This window comes from Tinamus guttatus, unplaced genomic scaffold (genome assembly GCF_059628265.1).
Source record: "Tinamus guttatus ecotype Peru unplaced genomic scaffold, ASM5962826v1 Tinamus_guttatus_pri_ptg000155l, whole genome shotgun sequence".
Taxonomy (NCBI): Eukaryota; Metazoa; Chordata; class Aves; order Tinamiformes; family Tinamidae; genus Tinamus; species Tinamus guttatus.
In genome coordinates this window covers 969876-988773 of record NW_028288689.1, presented here as the reverse complement: position 1 = coordinate 988773, position 18898 = coordinate 969876, and the positions used below count along the sequence as shown (strand labels likewise).

The following is an 18898-nucleotide window of genomic DNA, read 5'->3' as shown; positions in this document are numbered from 1 at the left end:
CAGAGCCTCGACGCCTCCCAGCCTCGGGAAAACCCTGCAGGACGGAGGGAGGAGAAGGGCAAATACTGCCCAAGTGCCAAGGATCCGGCCCAAATTGCACCGAGGAACATGCGCTGCAACCGCGGGCGCTCGGATCTGCTCCCAGCTCACTCGTTTGCCGTGGTTCATGTTTTCCTATAACGATCATGGGCGATGCAGCAAGTTCGCAGGCAAGTAAAGAAGCTCCCGCACAGAGCTAAACATGTGCTTGCCTTCACAAGCACTAAAACATTCCTATTTGAAGAGATTTAATATTTGTAACCTTGCTCATTTTCTCTATTTTTGTCATTGCTGGACCCTACCTGAGTTCATTATGAAATGCTTGCTGTTCAGTTATTTATGCCAAACAATCAAGCGTTGCACCTCTGCAGATGTCAGCAGATAAACAGGGAAGCAATGTTGCATGATGGAGCTTAATGCTGTGGAAATGTCGGGGTGCTTATTTTAAAATCCCACTGACCTTTGCTGTCCTTTTTGCGGTGCCTGCTCACTGCCACGCTAAGGAAGCAGTGCAAGCAGATTGGGAATTTTTACATGCAACTCCTGAAAGTCAATATTTAAGGAAAGTGTATTTCCTCAATTACATCATCTCGGATAACATGCTGTCAAAAAAAACCAGCATAGAGATATCACTGTATCTAACAGAGGTGATACATGCGATAAAGCAAAGAGTGCAAGAACTCCAACAAAGCAAACTACCTCATTGCCACAAGGTGAGAGGCGCACAGGAGCGTCGGGTCTGCACAGTGTTACAGCAAGGGACTGCAACGTGAAGATGTTATGATCTGGGATTATTCTGGGGGCTTCCCTTTCTCCCTGCAAGAGATCCAAGCTCTGCGGGACCTGTGTAACAAGGCAATAGTGTCTGTGAAATAACGAGCAGAGGAAAGCAGCGCTGTTCTTCCATGGCGATGTTAGGTGCGATGTTGCACACTAAAGCACCAGATCAATACTTCCAGCAGCAAGCCGTTCAATACCCCTGAATTATTGCTTCATTTTTCTTCTTATTATAGATGAGTTGTGTTATTATTTTCCTCAAATCGATATTTTACAACCTTTTTTATCCGTTTCTCCATAAATTTTGTGATTACTTTAAACTGGGAATTCCGGTACACTAAATAAGATGCAGTATCTGAGAGGTAGTGAATGTAGCAACATGATTTTTTCACTCGAGACACTATGCCCTGCTTAAAGGCAGATCCTAATCATAGCTAAGGAGGAAAATTTTTACATGAGGAGCGTGGAAATACCACAAAGCTTGCAAAAGCAAAATACAAATTCCTAGAAAATATTAGAGCACGATAAAAGAAAGATTTTTAGAAGCACAGGAAAGAGAGGTCTGATGGGCACTTTGTGTTTGAAATTTAATTCCAAACAAATATGCTTTTTACTTCCCCTCAGCTAAAGGGCAACCATAATTCACTGAAATTGTTTCTTACAAAGCAGATAATCCTGTGCACCTTAGAGTGATTTAATTAGCTTCCGTAGCTGTCTCCTGCTAAGTGTTTAAAGCATCTGCAAATCAAATCATGTTAACTCATCTGCTGCACCACTTTCTTTGTTCTATGCATAGGACCTTCCTAATAGCATTAATAGAAGCATGAGTTTCCCTGGAGAGGCGAGGAGCAAAGTGAGTTAATTACATAGTTATTGTAAAATTGTGTACATTATTCCACAGGATATGCAGGGTAAGTACCAAGGTACTGCACAGAAAATGATGATCTGGGGGGATCCCAAGGACCACAGTTTTGTAATACGAAAGGATAGCAGAGATTCCCACTGAACGCAGGGGATTTCTGCCCAGCTCCTGTGGTCCAGCCTCCCCAGGTGGCTGCTCACAGGCAGCGTCACGATATCCCACGATATTATCTACGTATCAGCTACAGTTTCTGCCCTTGTATGTAGTGGGTATTACAGAACAGGCCTGTAGGAGGTAATGCCCATGCAGTGTTTCATAACACTTCAGAAATGTAAACAGAAAAATATAACCTCTGGCATTTTATACTATAGTATAGATTGTATAGACTTCTGCTCATATCCACGTGGTGTAATCAGGCATCCCAGAGCTCCCCAAGAGCAAGTCCAGCCACTCCTTTGGAAGCAGACACCAGAACGCCACTGGGACAAATAATTCCTAACAAATCCTTTCCTCTCACTGACTACCTGAAGAGACATTACAGTGTTCTCCAATGAACTTGTTAGCTGGAGATATTTGTCAAATGTTCTTTTTTCTCCGATTAACCCATGCCTTATAGATCATTAATGAGTAGCTTGTTACACATGTTCACCTGGGTAAACATCCATGGGTTTTGAATATTTTCTTTTTCCTAATAACTGACAGTAAATTTTACAACTTTGTTTCCAAGGAAAGAAATACACCAAGTTGAATTTCCATTATATGCTCTGAGCTTTTCCTCAAAATGGATCGCCTGAGCTAACTCACTTGTTCAAACATTCACAGGGAACCAACACTACAGGGAAACTGAAGGAAATTCATTGCCAAAAAACAAATGAATATTCATGGCCCTCAAAATACCCTTATTTCCCAACTCTAATCAGCATGAACATCTGTGAAAAAAGGTCCAAAGGGGGAAATTGGAGAAGGGAGGGGGCCATTGCATCCTTCCCTTTAGGCCCCATTTAAAGAAGGTTCATTTGTCTTTTTAACAGAGTTTGAAAGAGATGCAGAGATGAGCAACTTTGGTAGAGAAATGATGTGCAGACTGGCCTTGTCTTTGGGAAATCTGAACTAAATTCTTCATTCCAAAACAAAAGATACTTAACGGAGGCTCCCGTTTCTGTCCCTGACCTGCCATAGTCTTGCACAGCGCTGGGGGCCCCCTCTATCAATAACGGGCAGCAAAACTAGCAGGGGAAAATAGACTCTAAGGTAAAGACAGGAGACATGTTTTACTCCCTTCTAAATAAGTGACATGGACATTTCAATGCAAGATATAAAGGCACAAAATGTACATCAACATAAAAAAAAAATAAGCAGAGAAAATATTATTGTTTTGCAGCATGATGACTCTGAAGGCTTATTTTTAGTAACAACAATGCAACTGCTATTTCCAGCAGCTGGCACATAACACGCTGGTGAATTTTTAGAGAACTTCTGTTTGTAGTGATGAAAGCAGTCAGAGACCTATCTTTGGAAAAAATTTTTTCTTTGCAAAAGTGACCTTTCAACATGAATTCATGGTTACTTTTAGCAGTAAAACCTTGCTTTTCATTTTACAAATGCAAGCTTGCTGGTAGAACACCCTGAACACAAATTGTGTTTTCACTTGATCAGCTTGCCTTCTAGCTAAAGCACCCCATAGAAAGCTCAGAGGGGGATATAGTTTGGGAGGAAAAAACAAACAAATAAACAAAAAAAACGAAAAGGGAGAATCAGTGTAAAAACCACCATGACATTATTGTATTTGGGACAAATTACCTTTCTATAAAGCAGCTAGAACATGGCATCATCAAGGGTGAAACTCTTCCCATCTAGTTTCAGCCATACAGGCACATATTTGACTACCTCTTTAGAGCCCACCTCCGGGCAGAGGACAGTGAGAAGAAATTGCTAAGGGAGACTCGTTCCGTTCTGAAAAAGGCGTCCAAGATCATCAGAGGGGTCACCCTCCAGAGCTCACAAGAGAGAGGCCCTAGTTTGCTGTATTTCTAACCACTATGCTGACAACATAAAATAATACATCATGCTCAAAAGAGATAAATCCACCACATAAGCTGCTGCAGTACTAAAAAATAATGGCAAGTTTTGCAATTATTCATAGACATTGCAGGTTTTGTATTGTAATTTACACAGATTTAAAGAGTTTTGCACTGCTTTGGTTTTGTATGTATTTTTGATAGAGGACTGTTACAACATCTTAAGTTCCATGTGTGTTTTGTGTTCCTCGGGGACTTAAGAATATAGTTTTCTTACTTGGTTGTGTGAAGTTTCTGTGTGTGAGGTTTTTAACCCTCTGTCTGCTGGGAACAGGGTTTCCTTTTGCTAACCACTAATATTGACACCTGGTGCTTATGCAAGAGCTCCTCAAGTTTGCAACTCTTGATGCAAAGAGGTTAACCACAATTTATGCCAACAGGAAAAAGGTGAAAGATTATATTTGGGAGGGGAGGGAAAGTAAAGATGAATGACATGAATTGTCATGGTGCTTTTCTACATTAGTCTTTGACTGTACAGGAAGACACTGAAGCATGAAAGAATAGTGGGTTTGGCCATGCCAAAACCTGACTGCAAAGTGTGCACACTCCATGCTATTCCTTAGCCACATTAATAACGGGGTCATGATAGATATTTGCCAGAAGGTCTTGGGGAAATTTACTGAGATTATTGAAACGTTAGTGCAGATTGATGCTAAAAAATTCTCCTTTCTCTAGTCAGCCAATAGCACGAAGTAAACATGGAGAAATATCAAATGTCTCAGCTCATTTAAAACCCTAGTGACAATTCCCTCCCTCTCTGAGCCGCTTGTCTTTCCCGCTGCTGGTTGTTACGATGCCAGCAAGGAATCGTCACTCCAGTCACCGCAACCCGTGGGACACGTCTGTGCTGCCACTGCAGTGCACTATGCACAGAAATACTCAAAATCGCTTTTAATAAACTGAAGAGGGACACTGCAAACTGCACTGCAAAGCATCTCGGCAGTGATTTAGGCTGGCCTGAGAAGCTGCTGGGACTGAGCCTGCCCATACTGGGACTAAGCTGTTTCTGGCATCTCTGCCCAGACACCACAGCAGTCTGCACTGCTGACACACTTGATATCTTCATTACTGAGCAGAAGAGCCTGTGTGAGTTCTTGCAAGATAGCAGAAAAGTACAAAGAATTTCACACACCATGCAATAAATTGCTCTTGCATCCACTGAGATGAAAGGCTGCAAGTACAAGATTTTACTTTTATCTCTATATTAACAAAAAAGCCAGAATCAGTAGACATGGGCCATATTGGGGGCACATCTACTCCACAGTCACTGCTGTCAGCGAGCTTTAACCAGCCTAGATAAGCATTACCGGCTGGGTAGAAATGCTCGTACAAAACTCAAAGCAAGAGAGGCTACCCAAGTGCTGCCTCCGGGGAGGTGCAGATCCACACTCAGCTTCCAGCCTGAGTCAGCTGCACAGAATTAACTTATGTAACAAAACGCCCGAACAAAATGAGGCCCCACTAACAAGCACCTCAAAGGATTAAGCACGGCTTAGAGAGGCTGTTTTGCAGGTAGTGCTGTGCAAGAACGTGCCTCGGGCATATGCGCAATAAATTCTCATTCTGATTTCCTTGCCAGGGCCAGCACGCCACGTGCACTGGCACCCCTGACAATCCAGCCCACAGTTTAGCAATTTTTCAAAACCTCAGAGCAAACCCTACACACTGCTCCAGGCTGAAATCAAGGAATTTCACATCCTGTCAGAAGGATGAGTTAGTATTAATATCAGCAAAAGACAATCAAATTGCACAGCAGAAAGGTCTATGAAATATTTCAGTGGCAACAAGTAGCCTAGGACTCAGCTTTATGTTATAGCAAAAATACAGTGCCTTGTCTTTCTTCCTAGGGTACAGGATCAAAGCACATAAGGTAAGTTGCGGTGTTATAGCGACTGCTGCTTCTAATAAAGGGGACATTTCTGTGGCGTTCACCTAATCAGAATATCCACATATTTAGAAACTAGACAGTGAAGTCCCCTGTAGAAACTTAGAAATTCCTTTAACACAATTCAGCCTTTTAGAAATTCATCTCAGCTCTCTGTTTTATTGGCCATTTTTTTAAAGAGGGAATAATATCTTATCAACTGACATGAGCTAAAAGGAGAATAAAAAAAGATTAACAATTTCAGTCTGGAATAAGAGAGTTTTGAAGCAAGGGCATGAAAATTTAAAGGTTTTGGGGTGGGATAAAGAAAAGAATTTACAAGGCTTATTTTGTGAACCCAGAGGGTTAATTTATCATGGAGTAAGTCTGGAACTTGAAAAGCAAGGAACGGTTTATTGGCTTTGAAGGTCAGATAACTATGTTATATCATATTCAATAGGTTAAGGATCCAAGGGTCTACAGGGTTGTATGACGATTGCAGGAATCTTTATAAAGTCTAGTTTATACCCTTATTGTTAATAGCTTTCTAATCCTTTACCACAAATTTATAGTTTAGAAATGGCAACACATCTTAAAGATTAAAGGTATGTGACAAACAGTTCATGTCCTTTAATAATCAAATCACACAGCTTAGATTGAGGGCTTATCAGGCTTTTTCCTACTCTATGGTTTCATAGGTAGAGAATACTTTATATCCCTATTACATGAATGATGAATGGGACCATTGGTTATGGGCTGTTATTTGCTTGGCTGTAGTCAATATGTTTTCTTTGGACAGGGACTTCAGTGATTTATTTCTCTTTTGGCCTTATCACTTATTAACTCAGGGCAGACAGAAAAAGCCAAGGTTGTGAATAAGGACTAGTGCCCATTTAGATTTCTAATATCAGAGAAATATTCTTTTTAATGATCCAGCTACCCTTTGCTGTGTAGTCTCTGATTGCACTTCCCTCTAACTAGAAAATAAAGGTCATATTTCTTGGAAAGTGTATACATAAAATATGCAAAATAATATGTTTCCTTCACAGCCAGCTTTATTCTGACGGTTGCTGTAATTGCTTTCATTTTGCAGCTGTCCTACAGGTACACTGCATACTTTTAGTGATTGTTTTTTGCAGTGTGTTATGGTGCTGCCAGTGCTTAAGAAACACAAAAGAGATGAGGACTCTGTGCTCCTATTAGCATACAAAAGGGATTTTCCTGTCTACCTCTGCTGCCTTCTCTATGCCTGGTATCACCCTCTTCCCTGCAATCAACTGGGGTTCTTCCTGAATTTCTGCAAACCAAGCTACCAGCCCTTCCTCATAACATTCCTGCTTTTCCTCAAGTTCCTCCTCTCCACACTTCACTTTACTGTGCTAGTCCTAATCACAGAATCACAGAATGCTTAAGGTTGGAAGGGACCTCTAGAGATCATCTAGTCCAAGCCCCCTACTCCAGCAGGGACACCTAGAGCACACGGCACAGGGTGGCATCCAGGCGGGTTTTGAAGATCTCCAGAGCAGGAGACTCCCAACCTCTCTGGGCAGCCTGTTCCAGGGCTCTGTCACCCTCACAGGAAGGAAGTTCTTCCTCACACAGAGATTAAACCTCCTGTGTTTCAACTTGCACTCACTACCCCTCGTCGTGTCACCAGTCACCACAGAGAAAAGCCTGGCCCCGTCCTCCCTACATTCACCCCTAAGGTACTTGTACATAAACATCAAAACCACTACTTTTGCAGGACCATTCACCCCATCACCACCAAATACTAAATACTGAAGTAATTTCATCTAAGAAAACTTGCTCCAAAAGGATTACAACAAAAATATATTTTTTTCACTAAGTATTTTCAAGGAGGCTGGGCAGGCAAGTTGTTAACATTGACTCAGCAACGTAGCTAAGTCAATGGACTGAAACTCAAAAAGGGCCAGGTTCAAGTGTAAATTCAAACAGAGATTTCCTGAGGTAACTTCCCTTTTAAAAGGCAGACAACAAAAACAAGACACCAGCTCTTCTTTTAAACTTCATAAATTCCTTTGTATGGAGGGATTCTGTTCTGGTCTGCAGTAGCACTCGGTGACTACTTAATATCCAGACATCTGATACTTTTTTATTCTACCACTCCTATTAATATTTACTAGTGAAAGGCAGATAAAAACTGCCATTAAAAACAAATGGCATTCATTTGTAGCTACTAGATCTCATAGCCAGTTACTCTTCGGGGGAAGTGATGTGCTCTATATTTCATTTCAGATTAACGATCGTCATATCTTTGAGGGGGAAGAATTTTATAAACACATCAGGATAAAACCCAAGCCAGCATCGAAGATGCTGCCTTTTGATTTTATTTTTATTGTCTTGTTGATGATGCCCTTCCCTCCTCATTTATACTAATCAGCTATTTGAGTGTTCATGATTTAATAATAAACACAGGTGAATGGGGCACTGTAAAACTATATGAGGTTGTGTATTACTGAGGTTGAGAATAACTGTCATTAGGCTTCAACATTTCTGAGGAACTAACAGCTATACAGCTATGGCCAAGGTTAGCTGGTGTAAGGGTCAAGCTCTATCCCACAGGGATGGATCCAAAGGCTCCAGTGGGGCTACAGGAACCTCTTGACAGCCAGTCTGCCTCTTATCACCATTTTTTTTTAAAACTCTACAAACTCCAGAACTCTCTGTTCTGAAAGCTGATTGCTCCATTGATTGTGTATCTTTTGAACTTTACACAGTCATCAGTGCCTTCTTGAAAGAGGAAAACTTTCCTCGCGAGGGAATCATTGAAGTTTACCAGGCTGCAAAGTTTAGAGATTTGAGATCATTTTCTAAGTGGTTCCAATTCTGAACTTACTTGCGAAAATGACTTTAACGTGTGCTTCTAAGGCCATGTACTGAGACTTTAAATGGTGATTGGTGGTTTTTGGTCTCCTACTCTAAGGGGTATTTGACTTGGGAAATGAAAGGACAATGATTCTCAGAAGACAACTACCATGACACTTCTGTAAATTAAATCCTTTAAAGTTAAAAATCTAAGACTGAAGTTCCCCTTCAGTTTTATCAAAGCTTTTGAAAATTTTACTCAACCCATCTGTGATCTACAAGGTTCTTTCTGTTTATGCAGATTCAGATGATCTCAGAATTAAGTAAAGGGTGAAAAGAGGATGGAGCAGAGATATTGCACACAAGGGTATTTCTTATTTAGCCTATATAGTAGAATGAAAAGTCCTCAAAAGCCTTATGACATTCCAAAGAAATAGAGTTTCCCAGCAATTCCAAGAATACCCTGATTCATAATGTTCACATTTCTACAGCACGTCACACACAGTGGTCCTAACACGCAATACAAACACTGGTCCGTGTTCACAGCACTCCACTCTGACCTACTCTTCCTTCTGAAGCCAGACCACATCCCATGGCCCGTAGCGAGCTCCAGAAGAACTGTGGGAGAACTTCTATCTTTCTTGTAGCTGTCAGCATACGAATGATTTAGCCTCCAGTCTCCCTGCAAGACTAACACAAATGCTCCCTAAATTCCAAACAGATCCAAGGATGTAACCAAACAGCAGCAAAAAGAACAGTATTAGAAGCAGAATCCTACTAAAAAGCTGAATTAACTCCATGAGGTAGACATAACCTTAGTGATAAAACTACATCCTTCTAGCCCCTAAGTTGTCCTTTTCTCTAGTTTGGAAACAAAAGCTGCAAAATCTTAGAGTGAAGAGGTGCTAGAAGAAAAAGCATAATGCATTTCTACGGGGCTCCTGTATGCCCTTTGCAAAATAGGATGAGACAATTTCTCCTTTCACTTACACTGATGAAGTCCCACTCAAATCTCCATGTAAACTTCTCATGGTTTAGTATCATCATTCATAGCAAATTTCTGTGAAAATCACTCCACCTTGTGAAATACTCATTTTTGTAATTAAAAAAAAAAAAGAAGAAGAAGAAGAAGAAATGTAAAAAAAAAAAAAGGCTTCAAAATCCTGTCCGGATATAACAAATTTGTACCAATTCTCATATTCAGCCATATATATCCTGAGTCACCTGGGCAAATTACCTAGGGATCTCTATCCTTAATGGCTTCTTCCTTTATCTCAGTTTCTGCACTTGTAAAATAAGGGTAGAGATACATAGCTGACATAAATATGACACGAAGCTTAGTTCATGGAATACTGCTGAATACTTGAAGACATGAAGGATGCCACAGAAGGCCTGACCAGTATGACTCTTAACTGGTTTGGATATTTCTATACATAGTATACAGTATGAATGATAGAAGTATGAACTTTTAGCATTATTTCAAAATGAACACACATGTAAGATGTGTTCAGACTTCTGTATTTCTAAAAATGTTTTCTTAGGAACGTCAAAGCTCAAAATCTAATAAATAATTGCTGTATAAGTGCATGCTAGTGGCTTGCTTTGCAGATGGAAAATAACTAAAAAAAAAAAAAATCTTGCTTGTAAGCGTATGGTTGACACTGGTTTATTTCTTTCAAAAATACTTACAAAAGCCAGGATTTCTCTGTATATATGTGACCTTCATTCCTAGATGGCACATGGACTACTTAGAGATCATGTTACTAAGTTATTTGCAGTTAAAGGGGAAAAAAAAAAGGCTAAAATTAATGGGTCACTGGGTATTTTCTCTGAGAACTTAAGTACTTAACAGTAAGAAAAAAAACAGTTTACAGCCAGGTGGCTTGAGGGGATATTTTGTTGAACACTGATTAAAAATAATTTCTTCTAAATGAGACCTGACCACAAAATGGGACCATTAACGAGCAGGGACATTCTCACCAGAAAGGAAACTACGCTTGATCAACTCCTGTACCGCCCACAAACCCCAGGTCTTTTTCTTTCTTTCTCACTCTCTCTCTCTTTTTTTCTTCCCTCCCCCTTCCTCTTTTTCTCCTCTCCCCTTTTCTTGTTCTTAATAGAAGGGTAAATAAGCAGCAAGTGATGCTGAAATGTTTTCGGCCAAAAACAGAGGCCAAACTCCTCTGAGAAAACATTTGGCCTCTGTGGTTTTGTAATATGTTCCAGAACACTGAGTTCACTGAAGAACATTGTGAAAAACTCCCATCGCCTGGAATGATGCTGGGGAATGTTACTGTATCCGAACTTCCAATTGGTCCATTTCCTGCAGGCCTTGTTTAAAAAAAAAAGAAAAAGAAAAAAAAAAAAGGAAAAAAAAAGTAGTGCTATGTGGGAGTTAAAACAAGGTTCTCATGGGAAAAATGAATGGCAAGAAATTCTAGCTTTAAAAGAAACAGCTAATCTGCTAGTTTGATTGTTCTTCAAAACTTACAATGAACCAATAATCCTAATTAAAAACACTTGGCCTAGTTCGCTAAAGCATCATAGCTTTTTCTATGCTTCGTTTGTACACACCATAGACTATTAGTTTTTTTCTAGTGCTCACTAACAAAGTGCTGACTTTGTTGGGATGGCTGAGCTAATTTCGTGAACTCAGTGTGAAACCTTAGCTAAACAAAATTGTGGTAATTTTCCTTAATTTGTAAAAGTGATTGGAGTGCAAACAAAATTTTCCTCTTGGGTCAATCCTATAATTTTCAATTAACTAAAACTAATCGGCAGGCATATACTGAACCTGCATTTTGTTTAAAGGGCTGCAAGGCACTTCTGAAGGTCAGAATGCATTAATTGTTTTTATTTTAGTTTTATTTAGTCTTTTTAGGAAGGCACATTTCAGCTCAGGTTGCGTGAAAAAGAATTGAAAAATGCAAATTGTGTGAGGTACAATTTCAGTCACAATAGAATTTATATATCTACCATAACTCCATAAATGCTGCATAAGTAACAGAATTGCCGTCAATGGATTGGATCACCTTTGATTTTATCATTGTTGTTTAGGATTTCATAACTTTCATTTAATGAATGAAAAATAACGTGTTTTAAACACTAACCTGAAAATGCATATAGGAAAACTCTGCCTACTGGGACTACTAAGCTCCACATCAGTCAACTGCCTGTATTTGGGCAGACAGGTTAAACTGCTGCCCTCCTTTTTTTTTTTTTTTTCCTGAAAAAGCTAATTAATGATAATCTGAAAAGAAAACTAAACTGGGCTCAAGCCATTTTTCACCTTTAAATTGCCTAAGGAGGTCTGTAAAAATTTCCTTGTGGGAGCAGGGGATCCCTCCCTTTCTCTTCCTTTTGCACGCATACTTGACGCTCTCCCAACCCACGGAGTAGTCACCCGGTGGCGTGACAACTAGCAGGACAACCCAACTTATTGTGAGCAAGGCTTTTGGAGGGGAATTTTGGACTGATTCACTGTCAAACTGTCCAGAACCCTGGCTGACACTTTCAAGTGCTAGAAACCACTAATTTGCACCAGCTGGCAAGTTGACCCTTCGCTTTTGCTTTTTCTTCTGTTCAATGCATTCAAGCCTTCATTACCATTTTTGATATGGCGTGTTATTACCCAGTATATGAATTTCCCATCCATTGTCCAGATCATAATGCTCACAATAAACACATGCAGGCTCAGCAAACGCCTGCTGCTCCACGAGACACGGATACTTTCAGACCTAGTTAAAGAAACCCAGGGCACAATCTCAACCAGGGGGAGAGGGTGTTTGGAAAAGGACAACAAAGCTTTGTAAGGCACCTTTGTTCACATGAAATCAGGAAATAGCATCATGAGAGCAACGCTGCCCAGCTGGAACACAGAAATCCATTCTCCGCCTTGAGTCCGCATGTGTATGTTCCCAGCAGGAGCACTATATGTGCCCAGTGTAATCCAGAGTGTCACAGAGCCACAGATTTTTATGATCCATCTTATTCTTAACATTTTGAGTACAATCAGGAATGGGCAAAGACAGTGGGTTCATCACCACCACTACTCAGGTACCCAGTTGCAAAAGTACTACTGTCTATGTTATATGTCTAACTAAAAGCATTTAAAGATAAGAATGTCACAACCCAGACAATGCCATTAATTTCTGCAGCATGCATAGCTTCTGAGGAATAAATGACATACATTCTTTTTAAAAGTTAGGCTGCTACTTGATTTATTTCCAGTCCAGTCCTTATCACTACAGAGAGTGGTTTAACATTGACAGTACCTGCAATCTCCTAGCAATGATTTTTCTGTTGTTGTTGTTGTTCATAATTTTCCAGCTCTCATCAGTATCTGAGTGGAATGCCACCCCAAAACACACTACAACTCACTATGGTGGCAACATCAACTGCAGTGAAAGTCATCTAGCCTCCTGGCACATGGGAAATAGAGTGCACTGGCAAGACAAGCAGTTAAGAAGGACATAGCTTTGAACACTTGTTGGACCAAGTTACTACACAACATGAGACAGAAATATTCAGCAAGAGGCTTCCTGAAAAGCGGCTTCTCCCCTGCCTTGGTGTGCCTGAATCTCGCTGTTTGCCCTCTCCATCAGGTAGCTTAGGGGCAGGAGAAGCTATTTCTCCCTTTCTTCTCTCTCCCCTTCCTGGGAGAGAGGGTGCAAATGTGAAGAGATGTCCCACTTCAAGGGCAAACAAGCAAACAAAAATCCACATCAGTAGATTTTCATATTCATCTCTGCAGTCACCCATTGCTGGAATCCAACATTAAATGGGTATCTTCATTGAAGCTCTCAGTCAAAATAATAAAATGCAGTACAGCTCAATGACGAAAGCAGAAGCACCAGCAAGTGTGATATATTGCTTGCCCTATTTCTCTCTGTTACATCTAACACTCGAGCACTCTTACCTGTGTAAATGAATCTTCCAGGCGTTCCCTTGCAGAACTGCTTAGACTTGTAGGACAATGTGACTTCTACAACCCCTGGGATATGTCGGGGAGGCGTCTGCACTCGGATGGCATGAGGAGTAATCAGCTAGAGGAAAACATTGGGAAGGGAAAAAGAAAAAGAAAAAAAAAAAGAAGCACTATTAGATGCTGAATACTTCTGTAATAACACTTTCCTCTCAGATCACAGTAAACAAGCTTTGAAACATGTAATTAACCTGTCAATGTTTGAATACAATCTTGATGTAACCCACACAACAGCCAGCGACTACAATATTTACAAGCATTCTCCTCCTCAGCTGTAACAACATTATTTCTGTTTTCATACATGGCTGGCGCTTGCATCCTAGTAGAGGCATGAGCCCCAGTTTAATTCAATGACTTTAGCTTACACGAGCAGTACGTCTACCTTCCTCAGGGTTGCGACTACAAATTTGTGTCCAACAAGTCTTATGGATAAGTGCTACACGGTTACAGGTTTAAACAGGGCACCGAAATGGAGATTCACTGAAGAACACAAGCCAGTATGAGGTTTCAAACGCCCCAATCCCCAACACACCCTCGCACGTGTGCACTGCAGTCACAGCACATGCTCTTGTGTAATTACAGATCCTTCTCTACTCATTTCATTTTGCAAAGGTGTAACTGATCACCGCAGAAATGCAAAGCTTGACTTTATAAGGATGCTTTATGTGTTTCCTTGCAATGGTCAGGGCGCTCTGAAGAAATGTGTCCAATGTACCATTTATCCATCAGTTCCAGCCTGCCTCTACTGCAACGACTGACACACATCTGGGGTGACTGTACAGCTAACTGCTGCATATGGGGATTTACTCAGGTAAGGAGGAGAAAATCTTAACTTTTGACCTAATGGGGCTGGTGATTATGACAGTCTTACCATCAAAAGATGGAATCAGTGCTGCCATTTCCAGGTTTCTAGACCATCTCTGCCCCATTAAAAATTCTTGATTGGACTTAAAATGTAGCCCTTGAAATTAATGTTAGTGCCATTATCATTCAGAAGTTTCAGCAATTTATGGCCGCTTAACTCAAACCTCTGCCGTGCTCACACACTACAGGATTGTTCTCCCCATCACTGAATGTCCTCTCCTCACCCCTTACATCCTTTCCAAGAAGGACAGTAGGAAGTGGTACATGTAGAAAGGTGACACGACTGTGCCAGCAACCAAGACACAACTCTGGGACACGGAGACTCCTTATCTCTTTGACTGGCACATTACCAGTGGCACCTAACTCTGGAGAGGCAAATGGGGCCAAGGCCACAACCAGCCATGGGCACCCTCAGGAGACGGCCAAGTGACCCATGTGGCGACTGACTTGTGTTCACATTAAAAATCCAAAGGGAAAACATTTCAATAAAAATATATTATTATATGATTTTTTTAAAGCCAAAAGCATTTTTTTTTTTACTAAGAAACAAAAATTTAAAGATCATATTAAACACCTACAAAAAAACTCTATTTTAAACATTTTAATTTTTTAGGGTGCAGGACTATTGCTCCTAACTCATATTGTAAACTGCCATGAAAGCTAAAATGCCCCAATAAATAGTCTGTTAAAAAGCTCAGGAGAGGAACATCTTTCTGAGGGCCATCTGTATTACTGTGGGAAATAGCATACACAGCAAGAAGTTCCCCATATTTAAAATTTAAAATATATATATACTAAAACAAGTTGAAAAGTAAAAGCAAGATTGCAACACCAAATACTTTTTTATATATATGACTCACTCTATAAACTGTATATTTAAAAAACAAAACAACAACAACAAAAAACACTTCCAAGGATTCTGTCTCCTTAAACTGAGTTGTCCTAAAGTTGGGCTGATCAAAGTCTTGAAGTCTAGGCCAATCCTCCCTATGCCCTCGATAGTCAGTGAAGGCAGAAAGCACTATTAAATAGCAATTTATTCCTCATGCCCTAGACACTGCTAATTTGGGATGTGCTGCCCTCTGGAAACATCTACCTTTCTTCAATGAACTGAGTTGACAATTTTAGACTAGGCATTTAACCAGAGACATCTGAAGATAGCTGAGATGAATTCCACACTCAAGTGGTTCTGGTTAACTGGGTGAACTGGCAAAATGAGAAAATTTTCATGACATTTTTTGAGGAAAAGTATTTATAAAAACTGCCAAGGATTTTAATAGTAAAGGTCAACATGCTAGTCTTCCTACATCAGCATATGCCTTGCACCCCTTTCCACGTTCTGGTCTGAACTGTAGAGGCAGCTTCTGGTTGTATCTTTGAATTTCCCAGCATTTACTGGTCTGTCATCACTTTAATGTTCTTTAAACATAATTTGTGGCATTTTCCAATACTCATCTTCCCTGGTTCCCAAGAAATGTCTGACCTATTTATGGGCCATTGTTACAGAGAGCTGGAGAGAGTTAAGCAAGTTTCCTGGTTTGTTCTCCACAAACAGTTTGGTTTTCCTTTGTGCTCTGAAGTAAATAAGTTTAACTGTGTTTAAAACCACAAATATACAATACTGTCGCCCACACATTCCCAAAGGGTGAACATTATGTCTGAAATCCTATGGTTTACGATGCTCAGGATATATTTTACTCCTCTCTTCTCTAGAACTGAAGGTTGGAAGATGCATCAGGAGAATGCATGTGCCCTTTCCTTTACATTTTTCTGCTAATGACCACTGTCAGAAATACTGAGCTAGGGGGATATTTTTTCTGAGTCAGTACAATCACTCTTGGGTTCTCATGCCTACAGAAAGGAGTTGGCTAATTTAGTTACATACCAGTGTTCCTCTTTATTGTCATCATCTTGGGAAATTGGGGAGAAACACTTTCATTTCACTTATAAATATGACCTCTGAATCCTGCCTCTGGTCTCAAGCACTGATTACATCCACCAGCATTACCAGGATCTGGGTTGTATGCTGGGACATACAACCCCATGTGTGGGAACATGGTTTTCCCTGTGATGTTCTGGTTCCCTTCTGGAATGGGAGCAATCCAAAGGGTGCTGCCTGGGTTTGCCTACACCAGGCCTATCCAGTACAAAATCAAAACAGCCGTTGGCTTCAACAGCTCTAGGATTTGGGGATCCTTTCCTAGTGCACCTATGTGTCTGACCCAGCATAGCCATTCCTATGCTCTGACCTCAGGTGGAAACTCTTGGTCCGTTAATGGACTTCATAGTAACTGCAGCAAATGACATGCCAAGAAATAAGAATTTGTAAATAAGAGTTACCTACATTTCTGAACATTTTTTCAAAAAGCATAAATCTTGAAAAAGGCATTAACCTGTGATTTGGAGATAAAACCACAAGCCAAAATCCCAGATCCAGCTTCCTCTTCCTCCCTAGTATGTGGCAAATTGAGCTCTAGAGCTGGACATAAAGTTAGCACCTGGGCCCTTTCTTTCAAGGGATTTGCAAGCAAGTTGGTCTGACATTTGGCAACTGTATTGGTTGCTTTATATACACTCTTATGTGTCAGCTGGGACAAACAGTGGATTAGACTAAAACCTGAGTAATGGAGAGCTACAGAATGGAGGAAGGAGCGTGTCCTTCAAAATCCAAAACACATTTGGTCTGAGTGTGTACAACAAGCCTCTTTCTGTGGTTTGCTAATATATTCTAGACATTCTTGTGTGATACAGCATCATTTCACACTCTGAAGAGTGCCAGGTTACTTTCTTTTTTTAAAAAGTGACATTTTATAAGGAGATGTCATTAATCTGAGTCACTAGTTTATTTTTGCATGCTTGAGCTCTGGTTTGTGGTTAGGGAAATGGTGACAATCGGTCATAAATTTAACTTGGACTCTGGGAGAAGAGGATCATTAGAACAGGAATGAAGAAAAAAAATCTACCAGCTTGCATGTCCTGAAGCTAATGAACTGCTTTCAGTGGGAACGGGACCTTTAAGGTATTTATGTTTTCAAAACTGACTAGTGACTTTTCGTGCCTCAGTTCTGGGCATCCAGAGGCAGACTAATAAGGTTTGGTTTTCAGAAAGAGGGTGCTACTCATATTTAAAAAATGAGTCAGGCCTCCAAAATAAGCACTCAAAAATGGAGACTTCCAAAATCAACAATAAACATAAAGAGCAAAACAAAAAGCTATCACAGAATTTCATTCAACAGGAGAAAAAAAAAAAACAGCCTCTGTTTTTGCGCTGTACAAAGGTAAAAGAACCGATGTTTCAGTGCTTCATCTTTTCTTAATATAAAAGAAGAAGTGGTTTCCAGCTGACTCTGTGCAGCTGGAGGAATGTTCTTGGCAGGAAAATGTTTGAAAAAATAGTCCATTTTAAGCAAATATTGTGGAATATTTATAAGAAACCCATTCCGTCTTCACAGTCATGTGTGTTTGTCCTGAAATTTGACTCTTGGAGTTGCAGCCCCCCAGTAAGAGGGAAACAACTGTGGATTTTATCAGCAGCACAGATTTGGAATATTTGCAGCAACGTGCAGACCCAGAATGCTGCTTAAATAACTGCAAGAAACAAATCAGCCCGTTTCTAGACTGGACAAACAGAAAGGCAGAGTCTGTTTGGCAAACAGATTGTTTGCTGGGAGTTGTTTGTCCAGATTCAACATGTGCACACGCTATACCAACACTGTTTGTCAGTTACGAAAGTCCCTTGAAAAAAGGGGGTTAAAAAAAAAAAAAAAAAAGGTATTAGATGGCCCATTTTGCTGTGCTCTAAAAATATCAAGGCCTTTTAAATTATTTTTTTAAAATAATACAGGAGCTAAGGATTAATTGGACTCACTGGCTTAAGGTATCTGCATTTCTGCATAAAATTAATGTGACAAATTAAGTTTTTATTTAGTTCTCCCTGGCAGAGAAAGGTTGTAATTATGTTAGAGTGTTTACTGCTAAAATATATGTTTAAATAATAAATATGTGTTTCAGAAACCATTTTAAACCTCCTTTTTTAACACAGTCAACTCCATTTCAAGCGTATAAATATTTCAATTACAAAACTTGAATACATGTAAAATAAATTAAAAATATATTATTTACATTTCAAATTATTTATAACATGCAGCCTGACAGCAACAAATACACTCTTAAAATGAGCAATATTTTTTTGGCTGTTAAATTTGCTTTTGAAATGTGGTAGGCTTTATATTTTAAATATCCACATGTCTCAGGTACTTACACAGATTTTGCTATAATAAATTCTGACTAAGATAGAACCTCTATGATAATTATTTTCATGACATTTTTCTAAAGAATCTTATAAGAATGTTAGAAAAAGAATCGACTTTAAACAAATTGTGTGATTTACATGGTCATGGGACAAGAGCCCATGTAAAGGATCCTAAATTAAGTATTAGACTTCATCCTCAGAACCACCTGCAATTATGATTTAAAATGCATCTAAAAAAAAAAAAAGAAGAGAAAAAAAGAAAAAGCAGAAATCCATATGAAAATGCTTTGCAAGATTTATTCTTTTCCTTTAGCTTCCACCTGCCTAGCTTTGTTTGGGGGTTTCTGAAATT

General features: G+C 39.8%; 1 protein-coding gene across 5 annotated transcripts in view; it reads right to left on the bottom strand.

Moving 5' to 3' along the window:
• The window catches only part of EBF1 (EBF transcription factor 1), a 249896-nt gene that overhangs the window by 47298 nt on the left and 183700 nt on the right, over positions 1-18898 (bottom strand). For all 5 annotated transcript variants that reach the window (XM_088522594.1, XM_088522595.1, XM_088522596.1 and 2 more), the window contains exon 10: positions 13365-13491. In XM_088522594.1, coding sequence (XP_088378720.1) covers positions 13365-13491 — 127 coding nt within the window. The remainder of the gene's footprint in view (positions 1-13364; positions 13492-18898) is intronic.